The following is a 13,220-nucleotide window of genomic DNA, read 5'->3' on the forward strand; positions in this document are numbered from 1 at the left end:
TGAACTGTGCGGTCTTATTTTTAGCTTCGGAGGTAATGTCTAGTAACACGCAGTGTTATCTCAGTCACTCATTACGAGAGGCCATACTGTATTTGAAGTTAATAGCACATTACACTTCCAGCGACTAAACACTCTAAATCACTATTCTAAGTATGATATTCCTTTTGATTAAGTACTTTGAGTACTTTTTCCCCCCACTATTCCTAGAAACTAGCAGGCTCTCCAGGAAGAATACACCGCTCGGCCTTCAGGAAAACTGCAGGGAATTGTCCATGCAGCCCCAGCCCCAGGACCCGCACCAGCAGCCACTCCGTCTCCGCGGCTTCGCCGTCGTGCTTGCGACAAACCCCCTGGGTGCCGGATGGTCACGGGCCAGCTCTCGCTGCACGCCTGCAACGGGCAGCTGGGCACAAATCCCGTTGGGCAGTAACATGGATTGGGCACAGAGTTTAAACTTTTTATTTTAATAAAGCGCTGCTTAGTGAAAAGTTGGGATATTTAACAAATGAGAGACATTAGTATCACTATTATGTTGGGGCGTTTTTGCTTTGAGGCTCTCTGAAAGAGTGAAACGGGTGATTTTCAGTTAGAACCACTACATATTCTAGAGGAAAAACCTAGTAGGAAAAGAAAAACACACCTGCAATGCATTTTCTGATCTTAAAGCCAGAAAAGCAGCTTACACCTTTTTGCTGCTCTGAATTCACAGAGCTATGCACTATTTTTAAAAAATAAAATCTTAGATTTTTATCTGGTAAACAGAACTCAGGAAATTGTAGTCCTCACAGCACTTGACTTTGTGTTTATCTACTGGATGTAGTAATTGGCGATTCAAATTACCTGAGGGTAGAGATTTGTACGCAGCAAAGCTGTGCCTCACGGGTAACAAAAAAATAATTGTGCCCCTTGGAATATCACATGAGTTCACACTGGCAGAGTTACTCAAATGCACCATCCAGAGTTATGTCAACTTCAGATTAAACTAAAGCAAATACCAGATAGCTAAAATACAACTCCAGGAAACTTTATCCAGTAGAACATTTCTGTATTGCAACCTCAGCCTCTTTGGAAATCTCTTCCATGAGCAGGTTAAGCCAAAGCATTTGCTTAACCAGATGACAAACTTCCATCAGCCAGGAAACCAGGTAGCAAATATATATATATATATATATATATATAACCTCTGAAACACATCAGGCCACCAGCACTGAAGGCAAGAGCATGAAATAAGCCTCTGCAGCGCCCAGCACCGCAGCCCGGCACCTGAAGGGCCATGCTGAGAGGTGTCCTGTTCAAGAGCAGCTCGGTGATGGTGTTTTACCTGCTGCACACTGAACTGTATCACTACATCTCTGTGTTTCTGTTTGGCCTTTTGTGTAGGGCTCCATGCTCACCTCTGCATGGCAATGAACCCAACGTCAGCCCTAAGCGTCCAAGAACACGGCAAAACTCCTTATCCTCAGCACCGACACGGGCAAGTCCATGATGTCCATAAACCATCAGAGGGACAAGCAAGCCCCACCAGGGAGGGGAGGCATCGCGAATACACTGCTGTCAGTCCAAAGCTACGACAGCATTCTCCGAGCTTCTCCAAAGCTTATTTTCTAGGTGAAGATGGAACATCTTCAATGTGAAGTCACCTCAGGGGACACCAGTTTCCTCCAGTTTTGGAACTGAACAGTGGGGTCAATGCTGCAGCACTAGAAGCAGCTGGAGAGGTGAGGATCGAATCACGAGCACCGTCCAGCCGCAAAAACGCTCTGAAGTGCCTGGGCACGGTGCAGGCACTGCTAAAATACCAGCACAAACCAAGCCCAGGAGCCTCACGGTAGCATTCTCATTAGAGCTGATTACTACAATTGCAACAAAAACCTGTTTTCACGTGAGAAACAAACAGAATTTCTGGCTGAAAGAAGTTATTTATATGTGAATTAGGAAACTCTTCCACTTTTCAAAAATAAACAGCCTGGTGAAATGACAGTATTTCACAAAATGGTACTACACAAATTGTATTTAATTAAGGTGTGGGAAAAGCCATTCCCATGGACAAAGCAATATTAAAGTTTGCAATGCCAGATTCATTTATAATGCAATATTCCACACTGACATGGCACAGGACAAGGGAGCCGGACTTATTTCAATAGGGATCAAAATGGTTGCCATGGAAAACGTGACTGCAGAGCGCTCAATAAATTCCCCCAAAGCAGATATTTTCAATGGTTAACATTTGCAAATAAAACCATGAAAAAAAAAAAAAAAAAAGTTGTGCCTCAGAGCAGAAACTTCAAAGATCTCACATAGGCTCTCATTCCTCCATAATATAAATAAATATCATTATTCATAGCTTTCGCAGGTACGCCGAGTTTCTGAAGTCCATCTGACTTAAGGACATACAACCTATCAATGAAGGAACGCACGTAAAACATCCCTTATTATCAAACCATGTCACATTCCTTCTATTCGATGGCACTTATTGGACTGCGGATTCCATAATCCTTCCCTGAGTCCCTTCTGCATTTAATTCAGTTCAGTCTTAAGTAGTTAAAGAAACTGTTTTCAGTGGCAACTAATAACTACTGACCTACAGTGACACTGCCCTACAATAGGCTTGTCAGCCCTGAAAAACTTGTACCAAAGAAGCTGATTAGGACTTCAAGAGGTTTGTAGCAAGAATCAATGGCTGGTCTGTACTAATGCTGCGGCTGCGGCACAGAAATGATAAAAGTGGAACACCATTAGTTATGCCTCATTAAGCTCCACAGCCCTCCTAAAAAGAAATTTGTTTAGCCTGTCCAAAATCTAATGCAGTTTTAAGCTCTCTGTGTTCAATTTCATAGTATCTCAAAAGCTTCAATAAGATAAAGGCCAAAGAACCAAGAACGGTACCAAAGCACCAACAGTAAAGTTAATTTTGAAGTCTGAGTTTTAAGGGAAAGTGTTTTTTTCCTTCTTTTTTTAATACAAAGTACTCGAGCCTTTTAAAGGATGAACACCACACAGTGCACTCTCAAAATATAAATAAATCATGGTCGTTAATCAACTTTAAAAAACCTGCTGTACAGCATGATTTCAACAAACAAGGCTCAAAACACAGAGGGGGGGAAAAAAAAAAAATGAAAAAAGCAGAAGCAAGTACACCCTCCTGGGCACATTTTCCAAAAGGTGGGTCCCTCCTGCCTCACCTCTGCGGGGTCTGCTGGAACAGGGGCGTGGGGCCTCGCCAGGACTCCTGCGGCCGCAGATCTGCAGGGGAAACAACACGTTATGGCAAAGAACAGCAAGCAGAGTTAAGGAGCCCGGCTCCGCTTCCTCTTACGCGTGCCCGAGACTTGTTTTAAGAAGTTAAACAGAAAAAGTCGAACTGGATATACCGCCAAATACGTTTCAGCAAGTTGCTGGTTACTGCTGCTGATTTTGATAGCGCCCTTATGTCCATCAGTGGAACACTTAATATTAATAAATAAAAGGCAACTTAATTTTTTTTAATATGTCCAATAAGCTTTGAGTTATTAAAAAAATGAATTTTACTTGCTAGAACTAGCATTGGTTAGCACTTGGACACTTCACAGGTATCTTTTCTCACATTTTAAAAAATGCAAAACCATGTCTGTTACCATCACAACTGAAGACTTCACTTATTCTATTTTTTGTAAGTACATTCATCACTACACTATACGAAAAAATACGGATACATATATACACACACATTATGTCATCATCACAACACACCAAGTATGCGAGCAACAACTATTTAATACTTAAAATATGTGCAAGTTTCCTTTTGATTAAGTTATTCTATAAAGCAAATTAAAAGAATAACCACAGCACATAATAAAGCAACAGTTCTACTTTACTCATGTTTAAATATATATATAGTTATATTTAGGATATATTTAAAGATAGCAAAAATATATTTAAAAGTTAACCCCAGACAATGATAATATAATAATAAAACTGTGTTAATGACCTCTCAGATAGCGTAATCAGGGTGAATTAAGCTTTTTTGGGGAAGAACTTGGCCACAGCCCCAGCACCGCAGTTATCAGAAACCGCAGTGGAAAAGACCACCCACTTCTCAATTGTTTCTTCTACCCAAATTAACTCTTTACAAAGATGTAGCAGTAACAACATTGCTTTAACGGGACACACAATTAAATGCTTGTTGTTCTGCTAAATAAACTGGTCAGTAAACAGGATAAAAGCAACAGCTAATCAATGGCTCCCCGGTCAGGCCACAACACTCGAATTGTGCATCCATCAAAAGCCCCAGCTTCAGTGACACCTTTGATTATTTTCAATGGTGTTTAAGTGTGACCTAATTTCAACAGCTGGTTCCAGAAGTTGTCTAATGGCTGCACCGCGATGGGACAGCAACGCCCTGTTACGCTGCCAGTATTCGAGTACCTTAAAGCTCTGCAATCATTTGAAAAAAACGGAGAAAAACACAAAACAAACCAAACAGAGGAAAAATCGGCACCTCTCCTAACTCTGATTGCCAGCAGCTGTGATGGTCTGATGGACAGAAACCTTCCAGGGCAGCGCTGGAGCAAAGAGAACATCATTTAATTGGAGGAAATAAATCCCAGGACTACAGATGGGTGTGTGTCACCCATGCCCATCACACTGCCTTCAGCTGCTTTGGGGGAAACGAGCAACTGAGACACAATGCTAAACGAAGGCTTGAAAAAAAAGAGTACAAAGATGAAATTGCAAAAAAAAAATAAAAAAAAAATTGGTAAAGACCAAAAAGCGTCACTACTTTCAACCCAAAAATGTCCTGAAATGTCTTTTTATGTCTAACAACTTCAAGGTTTCACAGACACCTGCACCACAGCCAGACCTGCAGCTCCCCTAAGCCTGGCTCAGCTCCCCTAAGCCCGGCTCAGCTCTCCTCTGGCTTGCTGGGAGACACAAGCTTCCAGACAAACCCCTCTATTCCACAGAGGTGATGCTTCCCCCCCTCCCCTGTGCACAGGCTGAGCTGGGCAAGACCCCAAGTCCCCGGACAATACAGACTAACGCAGTCCCTCCCTGCTCAGAACTTCACGTTTTAATTGAAGTTTGTTAGCACATTTTCCATCCCGCTGCTGTGGTGAGAAACCCAGTGAGATGACGCTGGTCTCATCCCAGTACAGCGTTTCTCATCCACGCAGACTCCTGCTTACAGGCTCGATAAAAACACGTGTCCTACTTAATCACTGTCTTTCCACGGCAAAAAGAAAGGAGCCAGCTCTGCTGCTGTAACCACATCTTTCTGCAGCCCTAGGGAACAGTCTAATGAAATCATCATAAAAACATTTAAAGCCACCTTACTACTATTCATTTGTATAGCTCTGATGGAGAACAATCTTTGAAGGGAAAAATCTCAGAGCAGTGAATTGCACTTCAAAAAGGTACAAAATCGGAGAAGTGACAATTAATATTTTCTTTAATCTTCAAAACTTAGGCATTTCCTAGAGCTATAAGGCCAAATAAACTGCCTTCTCTAGCAGCTCCTCAAGTAACAATTTATCTAATCAGTGTGGCAATCAAAGACGAGATTTTGTGTTTACTGATTGCACTAATCAAAATCACTTTTCAAATGCAGCTAATTGACAAGTTTACTGACTGAAATGAAAGTCATAAATCAGATATCCTGTGCTGCAGAAACCAAATGTGCCATTCACAGCGTACTGCCATGCTGCACTTGACTTCGCAAGTTATCAGCACAGACAATTATTCATCAGCTGAAAATTGGCACATCAAAGTCAAATCAGAGCACAGCAGTGAGGAACACCCACAGCAGGCTCTTGAGGAAGAGATGGCACTTCGGGTGACCGCGTTGCCCTTCTAGAGTCTAATTTCACTTCATCATACATATAAAAACATCATACATAAAATGAAAAGTTGTTCTGCAGAAATCCCACGAAATGCGGGAATTTTATCCACATCAGCACTAGTTTTTCATGACTGTGTGGGTTCCAGACGCTTCCCAATCCAATTATGCCACAACACACAGCTGTTCTCCCACGATTAGACACCCGATGAATGTGACTTTGACACAAGAGATAAATCGCCCCATTAATAAAGCTCAGCATACGCCTTCCCATTTGGCTTTTCCAGCTGAAGATACCTGTGCTCTGACAGCGATACCTGTGCCTGAAGCACAGGGGTGGCTGCAGAAGGCCAGGAGACGGCTGTGCTGCGGGCACAACACCGACACAGGCAGGAGGAGCCGATGCGGGACTGTGAATTAGCAATTTGGGTTCAGTCTGGCACCTCAGCACCAACCACGGCTTATCTGACAGTCCCACCGTCTCTCCTGGTCTGCCACCATGCCTTGGGCATTCAGTATTTTCTGTGGGCAGCGTTCTCCTCTTGTTCTCTCCAAACACAAAGCACCGAGCTGCTGCCAAGCCAGCTGATGCTGGCGGTGTTGCAAGTCAGCCATGTACTCGAATACATTCCAGATAACAGACACTAGGAGCCCCTAGTAGACAAAGTGCCATTTTTCCTATTGCATTTGAGTACTGGGCACAGTTTTCAAAATGGGATCGCGCTTCCAGGCACAGAACTACATTTTACTACCTTTCACTACAGCGACTGTGCAAAGGAAGAGCAACAGAGAAGAGCAACACAAGGTGAATGCAGACGGATGCCTGAATCCACTTTTTATTTGTAATAGTGCAACAGACCAAAACGAAACCAAAATATTTTTCAAACTGGGAAATGTAGAAAGCAGAAGCAACTTACTTGACAACAGCTTAGGAATCTGCTGCTGCCCGCCCAGCAGCGGCCGGGCGTATGGGCTCCCGTAGGTTCCGAGAGGCACGGCGTTGGCGTACATCCCTGGCATCCCTCGTTCCCTTGGCATCATGTGGCTGTCACACGCGAGAAATGGAAAGGACAAAGAATAGGATGTTTTTATGAATGTCATCTTACAGCACGGCTGCTGCCCAGCCCACCAAATACCCCCGCGCTCTCCGGGGCGCCCGTGGAGATGGACACGAACATGACACAGCGACTCCTTCACAGATCTCTTCCCAGTAAGAAAAAACATATCACTTTATCTGTAATACAGAAACCCAGCTCATTCTCTCATCCTGCACTCAGCAGCATTCTTGTACTGCACTGCAGAACCTGAAAAATTTACTTGGATTTTGGAGAACCGAGAGAAACCGCCTGTGGCAATGCCTTGAAAAATGACAATCAAACAGATTGTAAGGTGTAATATGTGTCCTTCAAACAAGGGTTTTTAAAACCCATTTTTAAAAGCATAAAAGACACTACTGTCTTCATAATAATATTAATTGTCGCTTGTGTGCAATATTCTCATTGTACCTTCTGCACTTCAAGTGAGTATCCACCAAACAAGTTGAAAAAACCCAACGGGAAAGTTAGACAGAAATATTTAGTAGAAAAAAAACCCCAAACAAACCCAAAAATCAAGATGAACGCAACGCATTATGGCACAATCATTGCAATATAGTTTTCATCAATGCTGAATTTAAACATCACATGCCAAAGTTTCCAACATAAAAATACCAGCACCTGATCTCTGACAGTCCATCCCCACTCCCTTGTTTTTTTTAATTAAAAAAGCAATAAAGGAGAATGTTCATCTCAGCAAGGCAGTCAGTGACAACGCTGCCACTCTTACCCTAAAGTTCTAAATGCTGACTGGTCCAAATGGACGGGTTTTCTGTCTCGGTTAAAGCCAAGCTGTGGTCTCCAAGGCCTGCCATCGTTGTTGGTTTTTTCCCAGTCTCCTGGCTTCAGAACTGGAGCAGGTTTCCTTAATATTAAAAATAGTTCCATAAATACTTATCAGAGTAAATTCTCAGATTAATGAAAGACAATGGAATTATTTGAAAACTGACAAATGATACTTACTTCGCGCCAGGTAACACGTTAGCCTTGAAAACGAATTCTTCATCAAATTGTGGATCTTTGAAAGAGATACTAGGAGAAAGTATTTGAGGATTAGGTCTACATGATAATTAAGTCAAGCAAGATTTTAAAAGTTACTGCTGCTTCATTAACAGTGATGTACCCAACAGAAAAGATTAAAGAACCCATGACTTAAACTGCAAAGTGCATTTCTTGCACGTGGATATACTGACTACATTGAACTTGGATGTCTCAATTACTTTGCACAGGGTGATGTTTTTCCTCCTCTGTATCAACAGCCAGTCTGAAAGAAAGTTTAATGTCCAGCAAACAGTTGGGGCCGTGTACGGCAAAAAAAGTACCTCTGCAGACCCTGCAGTACAAAGCGCTGACTGTACCCGTTAAGCTCCAAGGCTGCGCAGCGCGGGCAAGCAGGAGATAAGCTCGCTGTGCAGCCTAAGCAGGCGGGAGATAAGCTTGCTGTGCAGCCTAGGCAAACCCGGGCAAAACTGGCAAGTGGGATTTGCTGGGCCAGGGAGGTTTTACCTCGAAAGGCGGCTCTGCAGTTGTGCGCAGTTCCCATGGGGGGATATACACCTATTTTCAGTGACCTCTCACAGACCCTGCGTTTTGAGCTGTCCAGTGTTAGACGAACTAAACAGTAATAGAGCAAAAAGTGGCCAAAAGCTTAATTTCTGCTGGGACAACGCATCATACAGCAGTTCAGGTTTGCTCCAGGAAAATTCCTCCACAGTCCTAGCAATTGCAGTCTCCTGGTGCAGGGATCCAGGGCTCAGGTAGGTCCCGCCAGGGCTGTGTTTGAAGTACACGGCATCAACCTGCTTTCTGTTCTCTCACCATTTGATGCAGAAGAACGCTTGGGATGCCAAGAAAGATAAAGGCAAACAACTAAGTGGAATAATCTCAATCCTCCAGCTGAAATACGTCTGGTTTTCAGCAGAGAATGCATGAGACTGGAAGGAAAGAGAGGAATGGTCCCTTGGAAAATTCAGCCCAAGTGACAAGAACTGAAGAGCAGAATCATGACTGCTCATACTATCTCAAAGGACAGGAAGAAAAATCCTTGCAATAGAGAAATGGACAGAAGCGTAAAACAATTCAAACCTCCCGACAGCGGCAGATGGAAAGCCAAGAACTACCTTTAACTCATCGCTCAAAGTAACTAGATCTCCATTTCAGAACATCCTTTCTGCAATATCCTGACAAGCCACAGCTTCGCATTCCTCCCTGCCTGGAGACAGTTCTGCTGAACCAACTCATGCCTTCTTGGGGGAAAAAAATCTGCACACAGGTCACAAGTGATTTTCAGTGTCTCAAGTATCTTATGTAGCTCAAGAAGTGAAAGGTTATAGGCTCAAGGATTACATACCTTTTATACTGTGCCAAATTAAGTGAGAATGACACACAACACACCAGATCTACAGAAATTTGCTGTCAAGTGCAAGAGTAATTAGAATCTTCTGTGACCACAACATTTACTTTTGGAGACTCTGCATTGTTTTTTATTCATTACGCAGTGTCTTATTGCTCTCCCAAACATCGCATTCAGGCGAAGTTAGTATTACTCCTTTACTTCTTAAAGACGTGAAACTTTATATTCTCAGGCATCGTCTGGGAATTGCTAGGAATAAAAATGGGTAAAAACCCAAGAGGCAAAAATCAAGAGCTGGAGAGCTTTCAGTCAATACCCAATTCTGCCTTGGAGGCTTGCTCTCACGAACTTTTGGTTTTCTTTAATTTAAAAGGCTCGATACCGACCACCAAGTTCTGCAGGTGCCGCTCTTTGCCGGGCTCAGCACTGCGCACTCGGCTCAAGCGCCCTTGCCCAAGCCCGCTGCGTTACAGCAACAGCTTGGATTCAGCTCTCACAGAAAACCAGAAGCGTTCAAAGTAAAAGCTTCAATTTTATTAAGAGATGGATTCTATTGGAAATTTGACAACACAAAGCACCAGAATAAACTAAGTTTTGATTGCTGTATTTTGTATGCCATTAAAACCCTGCGTTTACCTACCTGACTGCAGAATTTTGTGTAAGATCACGCAGCATCGGAACAGGAGACTCCACTGTCCTGGTAAAGAGAAAAACCTCTGTCAAAACATCATGTAACGTATTTCTCACCATTTGCTCCACTTTCTCTGTTGCTACCAGTCCTGTTCTCCTGTCAACTGAGTCCGCAACACATAAAAGCGATTTCAAAATTGACTTCCCTTTCCCCTAAATCAAATATTTCTATAAGCAAGGTTTGGTTAGAACACACCAGCGGGTTCTAGGAGGGCAGGAGAAGACCAGACAGACACACATGTAGACACAAACCTGCTTCACTAGGAAGAAAAAGGCTTTGAAGTAACAAACGAACAAAAAACCAGCTGTTTTACACAGCACTTAAGGACTCTCCTTTGTAACTGAGATTTAATAAGCTGACATGCAGTTGCATCTTAACCCTTTCCTCCTTTTCTGCAGAAACCTCACCCCTTCCATTCGAGCAAACGCCGCCCTCGGGAAAATTACTTTTATCAATCAGAAATGGGATTTTTTGCTCACCCTACAGTGCACAACTGCACAGACCCGTGTCATGAACAGAGGTCACAAACCGCTGCCAAATGTGAGCCAAATCTTTTCAGCAAAGCAAGACTTATTTCGAAGTGGCGATACAAACGCCTGCTCATCTTCACAGAATTCCTGGCCGACTGCTTCTCTAGGTAAAAAACCACCCATCTCTCACACCTTAGCAAGGGAAGACAATGGCAGAAGAGTTTTCTTTTTCCTGCATTGCTATTCCCTCCAAGAACAGCTCTGACTTGCTCATGTTCTTCACAAGCCATGACAAGAATAGATGAATGTATATTAGTGAGTGTGACCTAGGATACATTATCTGGCCAACAAAATCGGAGTGTTTGTGCATTTAATGCAAATGAGTTACTGAACACCTGCTTATGCCTCTAAGCAAAGTTAGATAAATGAATGCATATCCTACAATGCGAAGATTACACTGATAATTTCTCAAACTAAATGCATTATCTAGAAAACAAAAAATATTAGCATTTTTTTGTCTGTGTAGATGGTAACAGTACTGAATTTAATGCTATAGCATAAATGAAAAATGGCAAAATATATCTAGTATATCTCTATCTGGATTTTTCTTTAATGCAATTAAGATTAGCATATAAAAAGCAGAGTTGTTGGGTGTTTTTTAAACAGCATGTGCTATTGAAAGTTACATCAGACTGCATGAAATTAACATTCATACAAACGCAAAGACTCCAAGACAACATGACCTCACTGATCACTACTTTTATTATAGGGGCCCTGCTTACCTATTAGAGTTCAAACATTACTAAATACAGAAAAATCACTCTTCCACAGATGAAATGACAAACATTCAAACAAGTGATACATCAGCAATGAAACAAACACATTAGAGTGCTTTAAAGATTTCTGATGCTGCTTTAAAAGCCTAGTCCTGAAATTAAAAAAATAGGGCCACAGAATGAAAGTTTTGGTTTCTTTACATACGTGATAATAATACACGCCTACTATGAAACCTAGCGGAAAGCATGTTTAGCCGAGAGCGAACGCATTGCCTCGGCAGGAGTTTGAGGTTTCCCATTTCTGGCACCAAGATATGTTTATTTAAATGCAGATGTCCTCCAGCACCAACCACCACACCCCGGCCATACTCACTGGTCTGGAAGAACAGCGTTTTCATTCAGCGTCAGCTTGCCCTGGATTCCATGGCACAGCTCGGGGGGTATGTCCACTGGCTAGGAAAGAAAGAATTCTTCAGCTGAATCCCTTGATGAGACCCCTGCCCTCCCCATTTGCACCATCCCTTGAGAACAAGTACAACCCACCTCTGTATTTTTGGTCTTGTACTGTTCTACAATAAAGTCACAAAGCGGGTGGTGCTTTCCAACAAAGAGAACATCACCACCAAGGCTGTTTCTCCTGCCTAGAAGAGATGAGGAGAGCGGGACGAGAGCTCAGAGCTGAGCGGGGAGGAAGGAACGCACCATCCTGCTGACACCTCCACTAAGGGAAAACCGCACTGCAACTGAGGAGAAAGCTCATTCGGGGTGAAACACAGCAGTAATAACAAGTTGTAACAGAATACCACAATTCTTACTTTCTTCGGGAGTGAGGTCAGGGTAGACTTCTTCCAGCGCAGCTCTGAGGCGACGCTCATCAACGAACGGCAGTAACGCAACACCTAGTGCAACCAAAACCGTATTTTTTCACACTTGTTCGGGGCAGGGCGAGGAAGAAAGACACTAGCGTGGAAAGCTTCAATAGATTTTTTACCCAAGAAACAACTGTTGCATCAGTCACAGAAAAGAAAACCCTATATTTTCATATTCTCTGAAGTAAGAGGCAGCTGCATTAAATACTGTTACTGTTTTCTCATTCTTTGTATGCATCCAAATATTTCTGTATTCCCTGAAGCGTTTTTTACAAGCTACTAACGAGCCGCTGATTGAACAGAACAAGATCTATTAATTAAATGCAAAGGAGACAAAAGACAATTACACAGTAAGGCTGATAAAAATAGAAAAATGATTAATCTAGTTCAGGATAAATTAACAAATCTAGAATGACTGCTGAAATTACTACTAATCATTGCCAATTCTAAATCAGTTACTGAACCATAATTTGTTCATACAAATTTCTTTTCAAAAATATACCTGCTGCAAAATACTTCTCCCCACACCAAGTAATACAAGTTACCTGCGTGACTTGGTGTGTAATTATCTCACTAAGATAACTTTCCATTTTCTTCCTATTTTTATATAGACTCTTAAAACTAAAGTCAGTATATTGTAGCTCAAAAAAAAAAAAAGTTGAAATTTCACCTTGCCAAGCATATTTCTTCCCATTTAAATCAATAGCAAAATCTTCAGGGTAGAAGTCAATTATGCTTGATTCCTGTATTTGAGAAAATTTTAAAAAAAATATTAAAGCCAATTATGAAATTGACTCAGAATGCCACATAGTGCTGCACTTCAGAGAGCGTGAGCAAACACCAAGCTAAGGAGGACACAAGGAACTTTGACTGACAGAACATCTTTTATTAAATGCCACTTAAACACACAGCGTGGTAGGGCACTTCCATTACTTAGAGTATCGACACAAGAAATTAAGCAGGATAGAATAATTCGAGGTAACCAGGTTAAGGTATCTGCTCCCCGATTAAGTTTTGCAAGGTTTCTGTAAGAAACTGAAGACTCTTATCAAAGTGTAAAAGAGCCAGGAACTGATTTTTCACATTGAAACCTCAGAATTCAGAAGAATCACTTTTAAGGATGTTTGAAGAACGTCTGTGATCTACCCAAAA

The 13,220-nt window shown here is 42.2% G+C and overlaps 1 protein-coding gene across 1 annotated transcript in view; it reads right to left on the reverse strand.

Annotated features, from left to right (window-relative positions):
* Nucleotides 1–13,220, reverse strand: part of XRN2 (5'-3' exoribonuclease 2) — a 38,458-nt gene that overhangs the window by 6,506 nt on the left and 18,732 nt on the right. The window contains exons 20-28 of the mRNA XM_065630967.1: nt 12,739–12,811; nt 12,015–12,098; nt 11,743–11,840; nt 11,573–11,652; nt 9,903–9,959; nt 7,873–7,941; nt 7,640–7,774; nt 6,733–6,860; nt 3,183–3,243 (exon numbers count right to left, since the gene is read on the reverse strand). Coding sequence (XP_065487039.1) covers nt 3,183–3,243; nt 6,733–6,860; nt 7,640–7,774; nt 7,873–7,941; nt 9,903–9,959; nt 11,573–11,652; nt 11,743–11,840; nt 12,015–12,098; nt 12,739–12,811 — 785 coding nt within the window. The remainder of the gene's footprint in view (nt 1–3,182; nt 3,244–6,732; nt 6,861–7,639; nt 7,775–7,872; nt 7,942–9,902; nt 9,960–11,572; nt 11,653–11,742; nt 11,841–12,014; nt 12,099–12,738; nt 12,812–13,220) is intronic.

The sequence above is a fragment of the Caloenas nicobarica genome, chromosome 3 (genome assembly GCF_036013445.1).
Source record: "Caloenas nicobarica isolate bCalNic1 chromosome 3, bCalNic1.hap1, whole genome shotgun sequence".
Lineage (NCBI taxonomy): Eukaryota > Metazoa > Chordata > Aves > Columbiformes > Columbidae > Caloenas > Caloenas nicobarica.